The sequence below is a fragment of the Amblyomma mixtum genome, chromosome 10, assembly GCF_055824585.1.
Source record: "Amblyomma mixtum isolate Tamu chromosome 10, ASM5582458v1, whole genome shotgun sequence".
Taxonomy (NCBI): Eukaryota; Metazoa; Arthropoda; class Arachnida; order Ixodida; family Ixodidae; genus Amblyomma; species Amblyomma mixtum.
The window spans coordinates 176,372,008-176,386,318 of record NC_143021.1 but is presented as its reverse complement, the minus strand read 5'-3'; the positions used below and the strand labels follow the sequence as shown (position 1 = coordinate 176,386,318).

The following is a 14,311-nucleotide window of genomic DNA, read 5'->3' as shown; positions in this document are numbered from 1 at the left end:
ACAGACCGCACAAAATTATGAAATCATAAGCTTGAATTATCTCATGTCTATTGTGCCCATAAAAATAAAACTTTGTTTTAAAAGCAATTTAATTTTTCAAATTTATTTATACTTTTTATAAGTTTGTCATTTTTAGAGCTAGTTCAGAAGTGCGGTTCTGCTTTGTTTTCTTGCAAAATGGCGGCCGCCTGTCGTAGTCGTCTGCTATATGATTTTTAGCCGCTGCCGAGTCATCATTTCGACGGAAATTCGTCGCTCTCGCTGACCGTTCGGCGTGGAAACGGACACGTAGTAAGTGAAATTAGCCACGAAACACACTTTCGTGAACGCAGCTGATTTCCAACCCCCGCTTTTTGCTGTCCATGTGCGCTCATGACAGTTGCTCCTCTTCGAAAGAAAGGGCAACGCGCATGAGTCATCCGCGCTACTTGTGTCATAGTAAGCGCTCTGTCAGCGTTCATTTCTAAAACGCGCAACCAGCCGACGTTTCTCGTTTGGTGTTCTCCAAATTCTTTGTGATAAGTTGGAGTCAAGCGCTCTTTTAGGACCGCCCATGGAGCGCGCCTACGCCGCAGTTGTCAACTCATTCCTCTGACGTTGAGCAGCTCTCTTGTGTTTCTTTTTTCATTTTCGGAGAACAGTGAGAAAGCTATGCGTTGTTTTCACGTGTCAAGGGCTGGCTCGGTGCGCTTGCTTTCCGGTGGTGCTACAGAGCGTAGCGTGGCTTAGCGCTGGGTGACAGAAAGAACGCGCGTATGAAGTACTCATAATACACTCGCGTCGCCGATCGGACCGCAAGACGAGCTGGCGACTGTCGCAGTTTCTGCAAGCGCCTCGTTTGTACAAAACGGTCGAGTGGTTGTTAATGTGCTCGCCTTGCCGCGCCTTTAGGGGACGGGAAATGTGTACGCTACTTAGGCTTTGAGCGAGACAATCCTTCAGCAGACCTTGTGTGACAGTTTCCCGCGGATGTTGGCTCGGTTGCGCGCACGCGTTTTGTAGAATTTTCGCGTGATATCCAAGCTGAGAGTTTCGGTTATTCAGACTCTTCGTTGCTGGGCTTTTATAAGGTCGATGTGAGCCACATTCGTGTCCGAGCTTTGCTGCGTTGTCCGGCTATAAACTGCTGGCCCTATAAAAGGCTAGCAGTGTGCTGAACAGTGGGCTGGCCGGGTGGATGTAGGTTGTTTGGCCTGGCAGCTATCCGTATTCGTGGAACTGCATTCTACGTATGGATGGAAGTTCGGCCAGGTGTATTAATTGCACAGGGGCTGAACACAACCGTGGGCCAGTAAATGACTTTTAGACATAAGCAGCACTGATCTGCTCAGCCTACTGCACATTAATCTGCTGCGCATTAAGCAAATGCTGAGATTTACGTGGCCATGAGGCGTACTCTTGTATGTATCTGTACTACATGACTTGTGTGTCTGGAGCTGGCTGTTCAGTTTTCCGTCAATAAAATGTTTTGAAATTATGGTCACCATTCTTTTGCGTGACCATCAAGTGCTGTGTCCTTGCATACATAGTTCGTAATTGTGGCTATGCATATTACTTAGCACAAAAGGGGTCCATTTGGTATTCTAAAAGCTTCAGCTGTAGTGTGAAATGCCCAGGCTTAGTCTGAATGCGTGCTTTCTCCAACCAAGGAACGCTTAAGCAGTGCTGAGTTATATACTGCTATCTTTGCACAGCAGATATACAATGTTTCTCTGCTTGTCAAATAAAAATGCACTTGCAGTGGTCAGACTCTTGTGGTAGGTGGCGTGGTGTGGTATGCTGTCTCGCTTCATGCATGAAAGGCTTATTAATAGCACTTTGCAGGTGTTTAAGAGCAGTTTTAACAAAGTCGGCGCAAACTCTGCAGCAAAGCTGTCCTTGTGGCCACTGAAGTTGTCTTTTGAAAAAATAGTCGGAGAACCTTGCTGGATAAAACACTTTAGCAATGGAAGTGTCCGCATATGGCAACTCTAATAAGTGCACAACACTAGTGTCAGAAAGCTACGTTTTGTTGCCTTTTTGCGAGTGGTGCCGAAACTGCTCAGTTTTGTTTTTTTCTTCGGGGCGACTTTGGTTATGAGAGTAGGCGTGCACTCTTTTCCACCTTACAGATGGGGCAGACAAGGCGCAGGCCTATATAGGAGTTTTCACCAAGCGAAGGGCACCGCCGACATGCTGCTGTTGTCAAGCGGAGGCAACAGCACGGAACCATCGTTTGTCGAGGCTCCAGCTAACATCACCACCCAGGAGGTTCCCGTGCTCGAGGCGTCATCATCAGGCTGGGACTCGACGAGCCTCGCATATGTGTTTGTGCCACTCAGCCTTGTTATCTGCTTGGGCCTTGCCACGGCTCTTGTGAGTCAATCGACCCTTTGAGCCTTGAAAGAAGGATGTGTCTTTAATTAGAACTTTTTACTGGGCTTGTTGGTCCATTCTGACATGAGTAAAGCAGCGCGAATCAAGGTGGCAGAAGAACTTTTGTGCTAGGCTAGTTGGTCGATCTGCGCCAATGAAGGTACCTGAAGGTGGGACAGGAAACAACACTGAATCAGTCAACGCTCTTTCCTGTCCCATCTTCATTTCGCCTTCGGACACCTTCGTTTGCGCTGATTTACTTATGTCAGATTGTCTTTTTAACACCGGTGTGCCCGATACTGGCTGAAAATATGCTGTTATTTTTCATTTTTTTCTTGCAAAATGGTGTCAAGCCTTCACGGTGGACTTGGAAAATGCCACTGCATTTGCAAAGTTTTTTTTTTTTTTTGCATAGCTTCGGCACTGTCAGCTTCTGGAGATGCAAAAGGAATGCTGTAGGATCACTCGCTGCATAAACGCACCTCTGTGACGGAGCAACCAGAAATTCAATAAGCGTATTCCTATATCAACATGTGGTGGAACAATGTCATAGTCTGCTATTTACTTATTGTATGCGCAGTTTTGAAGTTTTAATTGCACAGTCGTGATACTTGCAGGCTCTAAATCTGCCAGCTTTCTACATTTTTGCATTGCGTGGACCAATGACAACAAAATGCTGGAAGCTCAGAAGCTTCATCCAACGTTTTCATTGCTCACGCATCAAAACAAACTATGTTTTAAAAGTTTTAAAATACTCAACGTACAGTACGGTCCATTGTTAAAGGGAACATACGCTCGCATGGCCTCCGCACTTCGCAAAACCATGTTGCCTAGATGCCGCGAGAATGGGCGGCATCAGGCATATGCGCGAAAAGACCAGCCGCCATGCTTACTGTGCATGCACCTTGTGCCGTCAATTCTCGCACGTTCTGGGCGGCAGCGCTTCCCGAAGCGCAGAAGCCACGCGATCGCACGTTCCCTTTAACAGTGGACCGTACTGTACCTTGGAAATCAGTTTTTGAAAATTGTTTTTTTGAGGAACGGAAATGGCGCAGTAAATTGCCTCGTATTTCAGTAGGCACCCGAACTGCACCGTAAGAGAAGGGAGGAAGGTGGGAGTGATAGAAGAAAGAGAGAAATTGGTGCCGTATTGGAGGTGTCCGGAATAATTTGGACCACCTGGGGATCTTTAACGTGCACTCACATCGCACAGCACATAGGCGCCTTTCGTGTTCCACCTTCATCGAAACGCTGCCGCCGAAAGTCTTGGGCGCATAAAGAAGCACCAAAAAGTAAACATTCCATGAGTTGTCCTTGGGCAGTTGTTTTTTTATTTCGCAGTGCCCTAAACTGGCAGTATAGTAAGTAGAAAACCAGCAGAAAGGACGCATTCACAAGGAGGAGAAGTACACAGGACAACGCTGGAAACACAACTGAAAATTCTTTACTTGGTGGATCGCCAACATCAGAACAGGGCGCACTTTGCTGCAGCCAGGCAACACAGCAAATCTGCCAAGACATTGCAACCACTGCAAAGACTGCACCCCTCTTTTCCATAATGTCAAAATCATCGGCCGCGGCAAAACACAGATAGAACGAGAAATCTTAGAAGCCTTTAAAAATCAAGCAGTTAGGAACTGAATGCATCAGCGACAGCTCTGTCAGGTTCACGGCAAAAGAGTACAGTTTCATGAATGGGACATAGGTTGCCACATGCAATCTTCGGTTGCTTAATCAATTTTGTGTTTGTTGTTTTGATAGCGTTTGTGGTGCTCTTGCGCATGTGCGCCCTGTTCTGATGTTTCGAGCTGATGTTTCGGTTTCGAGTTGGAATTTGGGACAAGGTCGGGGCAAGGGTGCTTTTCAGTGTCAGGTCAGTCCTGGAATGTGCGGGTGCTACCAACGTAGCCCTGCAGGAAGTCTTATCTGATCAGGAGCTCAGGAGAATCAGCATGAATATGTTTGCCACGTGAGGGCAATGTTTCCGCCAAGGTTTAGTTTCGGTTGTGTGCCTCCTGGTCACATTGCACCAGTCGAGCCCATTGCATGAGTCGAGCCCCATGGCAATAGTGTGGACTTTAAAGGGGCTTATTGTGTATGTCTAATGGCATGTGAAACAGCGACATAGTGCAGCATGTTTAAATTCTGTATTATTTTAGTAGTACACTACCTGTCCCCAAGGGTGTTACCACCAAAGTGAAAACACTTGTAACATACAAGTGTGTTAAGTATACAGGGTGTCCAGGCTAACTTTCATCAAGGGTTAAAAAATAAAATATTTGAGGTAGGTAAGGGAAACCACTTACATACACCTACCAACCAGCTTGCACATCATAGGCAATTTATTGTTTTGCAAATAATTAATTAGCAATTAAAATAATTTTCCTAAATGCGTAAATATTGATTTCAGACAGCAGATGTGAATAGCAAAGTTGGAGAGCACCTTCAGAAACCCCCATTTCATATATTTGCGGTAAAGAACACCTCACGTGTATCTTTTTTCTGAGCTCCAAAGAATGCCCTCAGAATACAAAAAAAAATCACGTAACTAGTGCATTCGCGCGCCACGACTGTGCTGCTCTCAACCCTGGCTTGAGCGAACGAAATCAGCTGCTGGCAAGGCGCGACGACCACATTGCTCCGGCAGGCAGAAAAGTCGACGGTGGTTGTGCCGTCACACTTGCAGACTGGCTTGCGCGGGCGTTGCAACCACCGTCACCGTCGACATATCGGCATATCAGTGTCATCACAACCTGCCCACCGGGTAGACGGCAAACTGCCCCACCGTGGCAGGTGGCAGTTAAATTAATGATTGGTCGCTCGGGAGGAGCAACCTGTGCCATACAAGGCCCACCGCTGGGAGCACTTGCATCGCAGGGCAGTGACGCATCGCTTAACCGCTGCACCACTGCGCCAGGAGGGGTATGAGGACTCCCAGGGATCTGTGAATGTAAACTAGAGAATGACCCTCTGCATATATGGGCATAAACCCATACGCTATCGCGTCACAACGCGGTTATGCCTGTGGGGAGTAAAAAGGGAGTAAGCTGTCCACTAGCGCCCTCCTGTTTCGGAAGAGGACAACTTTACTCCCTTTTCACTCCTTTCTGTTTACAGTGAAGGCGCAAAAATGAAACTATGCCTGTACGAGATGCGGTTCGCGCGCGTTGTCTCCAAGTCTTTTGTTTCCGCCATTCGCTTTGTTGCTCGGAGCCTAAAAGATCCAGTTTCTAGACTACGATAGACTAGAAGTGTGTAGGGTTAAAGCTGCCAGTCGAGCACAAGCGTACGCATGCCGCAACTTCCCATGCCGCACGCGTGCTCCCTCCCATTCGCCGGCAGCTGTTCAGATCGACGGAAAGACATCGTGGAATGTTTAGGACATTCTACACGTGCGGAACGGCCTTGTGGCAAGCCGTGCATATTCCAGAATAGTGCATTGCGCTTTGAAAAGTTTAAAAAAAAAAAGGGATGCGGCAGGTAATGATGCACACTTTTTTTCATGCGCTGTGTTGGGTTACCACGTTTCCCACCTGGTGTGCCTCTTTTTTTTTATCTCATTTTCGTGAAAAACGACATAACAGCGGAGCTCAACTGTTTTAGTTCTGAAAATAACTTCTGCTTTTGCTCACCCTTTGTGCGTTCTTTTCAAGTGATGCAAAAAAATAACTTGCCCTTTGCTTAGGATAGGTTACAGACCATTGAGCACGTGTGTACAGCTGCACAAGCTTATGATGCATGTGACACGAGTCATTCTGTATAGGCTGTGAAAAGTGGGTTATGGAGACTTACTTTTGCCGTACCGACTCTGAAAAAGAAGGCGTTCCACTTACCTCACTGCTTTTACTGGGAAAAGAGCTGCCAGCTTTGTGTGATCAAAATTGAGTACCTTAACAACACTGGTGTCCTGAGAGTAGTTTAGCCATGTTTTGGACAGAATTATATAGCAGCCATTGAACTTGTTCCTGCATTCATTGACTGGAGACTGTTGACTGGCCTAGAGACTGTTTCCCTTTGCAGTTTTAGGTGTTGATCTGGCGTAATATTTTCTTTTCCTAATTTTGTACGATTTTAACTTTTTGTAGTTTTTTTCTAGGTCATATGTTTTTCCAGTTTTCGACTGGTGTAGTATTTCTAGCCATTATTTTTCTTCTCGTTCTTTTTTTTTGGCATTTGTGTGTAACAGTTATTTTCTTATGTGCATTATCCTCTACTGTAGCCAGTGTATCTTTTCTGCTTTCCTCTGTAATGCTCTGTGGGCCATGAAGGTACTACATCGCCTTGCGATTTGTGCATTACAGTGTCAGTTGACACTGTGCCACTGAATTGCGGCTACTATTCCTGGAACTCACTTGGTCCATGAGAAAACCACATTGTTCCACAGTACAGTTTCATGTCTTCACGTGAATTAACAGTGCATAGCCGCTGCTTGAAGACTGAAATTACAACAGCCTCTTTTTATGCAAACGCTACTTATCACCATTTTTTGCCTGTTGCTTTCCAGGTCGTGTTCCTCGTTAGAAAGAGCAGGTATGTATCGTTCCATTTCCTGAATAGCTGTGGGTGTTCTCACACAACAGCTGGCAACATTGTGTAAGAGTGACAGACACGCTGCAGACGTTGCATTTATCTTTTGTGTTTATGCAAGATTAATTATTTGAGGGGAAAAAAAAAGCAAACTTGTGACTCCAATTTCCAGCCCTGTGTGTCATGTTTTTAATACTGACAAAATGTCAGCCTGGTTAACTGCAATAAAGCTAGCTGAGTTGAGTTCAGGGTTAGCCGCATACTTCATAGTTTTTGTATGCAACCTGTTGGCCAGGATATCTGGGAAACAAATTGAATGGCATGAAAATAGACTAGTAGTGTATATTGGACAATGTCTTAGTCCTTGAGCATAGTTTTTCTGGATACACAATACCATAACCTTATTTCAAAGAGGGTGCAGTGTTTCCATATTTGAGTTTCAGCTGAAATTTTTCTCGAGATACATTGCAATCACTACAGCAAAACTTTGTTTGATAATTGCCCTGTGTTGTTACGGGACATTGCATCAGCAAGTTCAGTCTTAAAAAAAAAAAAGAAGCATTTGTTAGAGTTACATGTCTGCTCTGATGACAACCGATTTCTCTGTGCAACAGTTTGCAAATAAAAGATTGGACAGGAGTTTTGTCCTAGCCTGGTAACTCCTGATGCTGGCAACATGATCAGATTATGTGGACAATTAGTGTGGCAGATTTATACAACCATTGTTGTTGCTGAATACTAGGTATTAGAATTTCACTTGCACATTTTTGAACAAGATGAAGATGGTTCCCACTGTAGCTCATTTTTCATTGCACAACAGTTGTTTTGCCTTTTTTATCATCCCGGAAACAAACAGGCTGTCATATTCTAAACCTCTTCAAGAATAGTCGTTATAGATTCAAAGCAAGTCAAGAATTAGTCTACTCAATGCATCTTGAGTCCTGGAGCCAAACGAGGCTCCTGCATAGACAAGCCCTAACCAGCACTAGTTATGCAAGTCTTATCGCTCAGTGCTAGCGCCAGTGAGTTCCCCTTTCGTTAGCTACTGTAACTGTTTTGGGAAGGACATCTGGAAAGAGAAGAAGAATTGGTGAGACATGTTGTGCACCGTGTTTTTCACCAATGTGCGAGGTCTCTATGAGAATGACTCGTTACTGTAATAAGAGTGTGTAGGAGACGTGTCTTATAGGTGCATTGAGCACTTTGGTTGCCACCTTGTTGCCTCGTAGGCTGGACAGATTGCGGCACCACCTGATGCCCTTCTACAGCTTCGATCCTCAGGATGAAGGCGAGGATTGGGAGGCAGAACTCCTTGAAGAGGGTCTCACACATAGGCCTAACCCTGCAAACAAGGTGTGTGTGTGTGTGTGTGTGTGTGTGTGTGTGTGTGTGTGTGTGTGTGTGTGTGTGTGTGTGTGTGTGTGTGTGTGTGTGTGTGTGTGTGTGTGTGTGTGTGTGTGTGTGTGTGTGTGTGTGTGTGTGTGTGTGTGTGTGTGTGTGTGTGTGTGTGTGTGTGTGTGTGTGTGTGTGTGTGTGTGTGTGTGTGTGTGTGTGTGTGTGTGTGTGTGTGTGTGTGTGTGTGTGTGTGTGTGTGTGTGTGTGTGTGTGTGTGTGTGTGTGTGTGTGTGTGTGTGTGTGTGTGTGTGTGTGTGTGTGTGTGTGTGTGTGTGTGTGTGTGTGTGTGTGTGTGTGTGTGTGTGTGTGTGTGTGTGTGTGTGTGTGTGTGTGTGTGTGTGTGTGTGTGTGTGTGTGTGTGTGTGTGTGTGTGTGTGTGTGTGTGTGTGTGTGTGTGTGTGTGTGTGTGTGTGTGTGTGTGTGTGTGTGTGTGTGTGTGTGTGTGTGTGTGTGTGTGTGTGTGCGCACCAGTATGGTGCAATAGAATAACTGGAATGGGTATGCTATGGAAAGAAAACGTAACGTTAAGAGATCTGAAGCGAGCGGAGTGGGTGAGGGAATGAACGTGGGTTAATGACATCCTGGTTGAAATCAGGAGGAAGAAGTGGGCCTGGGCAGGGCATGTAATGCAAAGGAAAGATAACCGCTGGTCCTTAAGGGTAACGGAGTGGATTCCAAGAGAAGGCAAGCGTAGCAGGGGGTGCCAGAAAGTTAGGTGGGCAGATGAGATTAAGATGTTTGCGGGAATACGGCGGCCGCAACTGGCGAAGGACAGGGTTAATTGGAGAGACATGGGAGAGGCCTTTGCCCTGCAGTGGGCGTAGTCAGGCTGATGATGATGATGATGATGCAAAGAAAGGTAGGTTTACCTGTAGTAGTTGCTTTAGGAGCAAAGGGGGCTGCAAGTGCTTCTCTTATATCCCGTGCTTTGTTCAGTTCGGAACATTGGCCATCACCAACTGGCCCGGTGTTTGCACACTCCCGAAATGCACTGTTTTGTTCAAGCAGGTACGATGTACAGAAAATAGGTGAGCTCGAGAGGAGGAGGGCGCCCCGCTCCACATAAGTACCATGGGTGTGTAGTGAAACCTCATTAATTTTACCCCGTTAATTCGGATAATTCGACCCTCGTTAATTCGGACTGCTGCCGGAGTCCTGCCAAACGCCCATGTCAGGCTATCGCGTCGGAAACTCCTTTATTTGGACACGCTCCTAAGGTGACGCTGTGTCAAGGTGTAACTAGCTGCTCGAAGAGCGATCGTCCCAATATTCGTCATCAGGCCAGAGTGAATATTGGGTACATTATTTTCTGCACCCCTCTGAGGTGCACGCAACGGCAGGTGTGTTGACGATCGACGGACTCCCGTCGATAGGCCGGAGAGTCCTGCCGCTTAGTTTCGTTTTCGGAGCTTCGCCGAAATCAGCCAGCCAGCCGAGCTGCACGCCGTTTAGAACAGTTGTCGTTTTTTAGCACAAAAAACTACTCTCCGCATGCAAAGCTCAAGGTGAAAACCGCTTGACAATGACCTTCAACTGTGAGGAGGGGCGGAGATGTGGCTGTCAGGTCGCGTGCCTCGCTCACCAAATCACGTGCTCAGAGTGGAGGGGGATCAAATAAAAAGTGGCTGTCTCTCAAAGCCTCGCTAGACGACGTCATGGCCGAGCAGCGTGTTGGGCCCTCGCGGCAAACGATTTACAATCAAAGGCAAGCAGGGTTGGATCATCCGGCTGATGTAGCTTGGAGACAAGGTGTGTTACAGTTTTTTGTTTTTTTTTGCGAAGCCGTCTGCCGCTCCGGCGCCAACACGTGCGTCCCTCGCATCAGTCCACGTAGTATGCTTTCAGCGCGCCGAAATTTCGCGCTTTTCATGTGCTGTTCCCCGTTGCTGTGGTTAAGGCTGCTCACTTGTGATGCCACATGCGAAGGAGCTCTAGCACTGTCATATTGCAGACTGAAAGCCGCAGAGACCCCCTGCCATTATGCAGCAGTACTGCTTACGACACTCCCGATGGCATGCACGAATTAAAGCATTCGACAAAACTGTGAGGTGTCGCTGTTGTCGCGAAGTTTTCATCTTAAAAAGGGATGAGCATTGTCCGGGTTCTCACAAAATAAATTTTAGCTTCACACGAACGGTTTTTGTCAGCTGTGGGTGGATGCCATTCGGTAACTCGACATTCGAATAATTCAGGCGTTCTCTCCACTCCTTTGAAATCTGAATTAACGGTGTTTAACTGTAATGTGCATAGTCACAGAGGCAGGAGGATTACAGCGTGTACCATGGCACCAAGCCTGAAGAAGGCAAAGGCAGTAGGTAATTCACGTTAGCAGTAGGTCATTCTGCGTTTGCCACAAGGTGCAGTATCATGACTAGCTTGCATATCTAAGGGTCATTCTTTGCTCGCCAAGCTGTGCAGTATCATGACTGGCTTGCATGTCTTCATCAGACCCTGCATACATTATAATAAGTGGGTAATAAGGGAGTAATTACTCATAGGCATCCACCCGAGCGCAGGCATACGGCTACAAAGGAAAGCTATACAGCTTTACTCCCTTATTACAAATCTACTCCACCTTGGGGGATTCCCCTAAACATGTGACCAACACAGTTCCCACTTCGAGTTATTGATCAATTCGCTCTCGCCCTACCATAAGCTTGCCGTCCTGGTTAGCTCAGTTGGTAGAGCGACTGTTCCGGTGAAGCGGTGGTCCTGGGTTCGATCCCCGGACCAGGATGAATTTTTCTTTAACTACGAAGTTTCTGAGAAAGCTGCATAGCTTTCCTTTGTAGCCGTATGGCTGTGCTCGGGTGGATGCCAATGAGTCATTACTCCCTTATTACAAATCTACTCCACCTTGGGGGATTCCCCTAAACATTTGACCATAATAAGTGGGTTTTGGTTTCCAGAATACACGCCACTCCTGGAGCATAAATGTGGTTAGAAGTCATGGGGTACTTGCCGCACTCACACTTGGCTACCTTTTAAAAATGCATAGCTAAAGAGCAGCTCTGAATAGTCCTTCAAGATTATTACTGTGTCTTCACTTAGCAGTGTGCTTGAAGTGGTCACGCAAGTGGGAATTTTCCTATGCTTTACAGCAAGGTTTTGTAACTTTTTAATCAGGTGCGTATTCTGCTGCATACGTATTAAGTACATACATTCGAGAGACTGCGCAGGCCTAGAGCAAGGTACTTTTGCTTGAGTCTGACAAAAATGTATTGATAGCATTTCTCATTCTGGATGAAACCCACTGCAAATGTAACCAAGTGCAGCATTAGAAAGCAAAATTCAACCTCTTCAGCACATATATGCAAGTGATCGAGGCAGGAAATGCATACACAGCTCATTACTAGCTGCAATGCAGCAGTCGTAACACCTACGTATTGAATGCACTTGTGTCTTTTCCTTCAGGCCGTTTTAAGTTTTGGCATTTTGAAGAGGCCTCTGAATGGCAGTTCTGACTTGCATTGTGCTTTTGCATGCATTTTTTCCATTGTCTGATCTGTACTGTACTCTCTCTCTCTCTCATGCCATCCCCCTGTCCCCAGAATCCAGAGTTCCACGAGCCGCCAAAGCTGGCATTCCGGTCAGTCTTGTAAAGTTCTGCTTCTCCTGCCCAAAGGTCCCCAAAGGTTGCGTAGGATCTCGGGAGATCTAGCACGTGTACATTGATGCTCCGTGCCCATGTGTGTGCTTGTCGCTAACGTTTACTGTACATTCATGATCCATTCCCACTATTTATTGATAGCCAAGCTACATTGCTGAGCTCTTGTTGTGTAAGCATAGTGCATATATGCTCTAGTCTCGTTTGTCGCTCCTGTTTTGCCTCTGAATAACTTTTGTTTTCGCGCATTGTTAGTGGCATTTTTTTGTGCGTTTTTGTTTTGCATTGAATGGCAGTGACTGCTATAACTGAGATTCTTCGAGAACAAAGGTTTACATGCAAGCTGTAATACTCGCGCATTCAGTATCTTTTGACCGAATCTCATTGTGATCTCCGTTATTTAATGTAGAGGTTGTGAATAACGATAAGCCTGGTGCTTGTTTAATCTCGGGGTTGTATGACCCAACTCGAGTGGCAGCTGTGAATAAAAGCCAATTACAAACAAGGCCACTGTCTTTGTTGTGTGGGTCTGTACTAGCCCACCCACTTGGACTGGGTGGGCTAGTCTGCAACACCGTGGAAATGGTAAGTTGCAGCCGATGACCTCGCTCGAACAAGTATGTAATTGCTGTTTCAGAGCCCATATGGGTTCTTAATAACATTAGATGAGTGCTAATCATCTATTTAAGTGTACAAGGTGTGGTGCAGGAACTCTGCATAGATGCATGGCATGCTACCAACTGCCCTACGGGTAGTACATGCTGTCATTTCGACTGGGAACTACAGGAATTGAAAAAAATTCATCACTGATCTGCTTTTTTTTTTCATATTCAATATGATTCCTGACCTGATAAAATTTTATTGAACTCTTGGCTGTGCTGCATCACATTTGCACATGACTGTGAAAAATTGATGCAGGAGGCTTAAGGTCCACAGGTACGTACAAACACCACATTCGGAAATTCACAAAAACATTAAGAGCATGAATTTTACCAACCCAGTTGCAGCAGCGCATGGAATGGGGCTTGGGCAAGGGTTGAGATGTGTCATGGAACAAATAAAGTGTTTAGTAAAGCAGGCATAGGACAGGGTCAGTTGGAGATGGGAGAAGCCTTTCTTTGCAGTGGGCATACTAAGGCTGATGATGATGATAGAGGGAAAAGGGCCATTCTGGCTTTCGCTTTGGTCATTATCATCATCAGCCCGACTAATCCCACTGCAGGGCAAAGGCCTGTCCCATGTTTCTCCAATTAACACCGTCCTTTGTCAGCTACAGCCACCCTATCCCCCACCTAACTTTCTGGCGCCCCCTGCTACGCTTGCCTTCTCTTGGAATCCACTCCGTTACCCTTAAGGACCGGCGGTTATCTTGCATTCGCGTTCATGCGCTGCCCAAGCCCATTTCTTCCTTTTGGTTTCGACTAGTATGTCATTAACCAGCGTTTACTCCCTCACCCTCTCCGCCCGCTTCCGATCTCTAAACGTTGTTACATCTATCATTTTTCTTTGCATAGCTCGATGCGTTGTCCTTAACTTAAGCTGAACCCTGTTCGTTAACCTCCACGTTTCTGCCCCGTATGCGAGCACCGGTGATGAGGGATATTTGGTCCGAGTGTCAGGCCCATTCATCCCTCTAGCGGCCTGATGCAACCACTTCAAGGCACAACAGGTGATATCGGACTGCACTCGGACTCGAATCACCCTCGTCCAAACCCCGCTTGGAATCGCCCTTATCTCGGAACGCTACCTGGCATACCCACCCAGCAACACCCAACCGTTTCTGCATCAGTTGTGCCGACCACCGCATCGTTCGGCTGCGGAGTACAAGGGATCGAATTTCGACGCAGGCCACCGAGACCCTGTACTACAGCGCCCACCGATCAAGGTTTGCTGTCCTGTGCATAATACACGGTCAGCCCGACGCCATGCACTATCATTCTTTCATTGCAGGGGGCAATCAAACTTTCCCCACACACTGCTGCCGACCCGCCAACTGCCATCACCGCCACGTCGGGTTCTTGGAACCGAAGGCCGATCAAATATGGTTTATGGGGGTTCAACGTCCCAAAGCGACTGAGGCTACGAGGGACGCCGTAGTGAGGGTATACGTAAATTCCGGCCACCTGGGGTTCTTTCACGTGCACCGACATAGCACAGTACACGGGCGTCTAGAATTGAGCCTCCATCGAAATTCGACCGCCGCAGGCGGGATCGAACCCGCGTCTTTCAGGCCAGCAGCCGACCGCCACAACCACCGAGCCACCGCGACGGGTAGGTCGATCGGACGACTGCCGGCAAACCAGTTGCCATGACTAACGGCAGCATACATGCGATACGTTTCAAACCCAGTTGGTTGGTCTGAACACTGCACAATTTGCTTACTCTGAAAGTATTCACTGGAGCAGCAACTAATCTACAGTGCCGGAT

At 46.8% G+C, this 14,311-nt stretch overlaps 1 protein-coding gene and 1 non-coding gene across 3 annotated transcripts; both read left to right on the top strand.

Moving 5' to 3' along the window:
- Window positions 1-162: 162 nt before the first annotated feature.
- On the top strand, window positions 163-12,391 carry LOC149327824 (uncharacterized). 2 transcript variants are annotated; one of them, XM_089565063.1, is made up of 5 exons: window positions 163-291; window positions 2,112-2,355; window positions 6,860-6,885; window positions 8,112-8,235; window positions 11,829-12,391. In XM_089565063.1, exons 2-5 carry the CDS (start codon window positions 2,173-2,175, stop codon window positions 11,877-11,879), a joined length of 384 nt encoding a protein of 127 aa, XP_089421189.1. In that variant the 5' UTR covers window positions 163-291; window positions 2,112-2,172; the 3' UTR covers window positions 11,880-12,391. The 2 variants fall into 2 exon arrangements, with proteins under 2 accessions (XP_089421189.1, XP_089421191.1); XM_089565065.1 differs by having other exon boundaries at window positions 2,087-2,355.
- TRNAT-GGU (transfer RNA threonine (anticodon GGU)) lies at window positions 10,941-11,014 on the top strand. Its single transcript has one exon. It is a non-coding gene; the product is annotated as a tRNA-Thr (tRNA).
- Window positions 12,392-14,311: the final 1,920 nt, after the last annotated feature.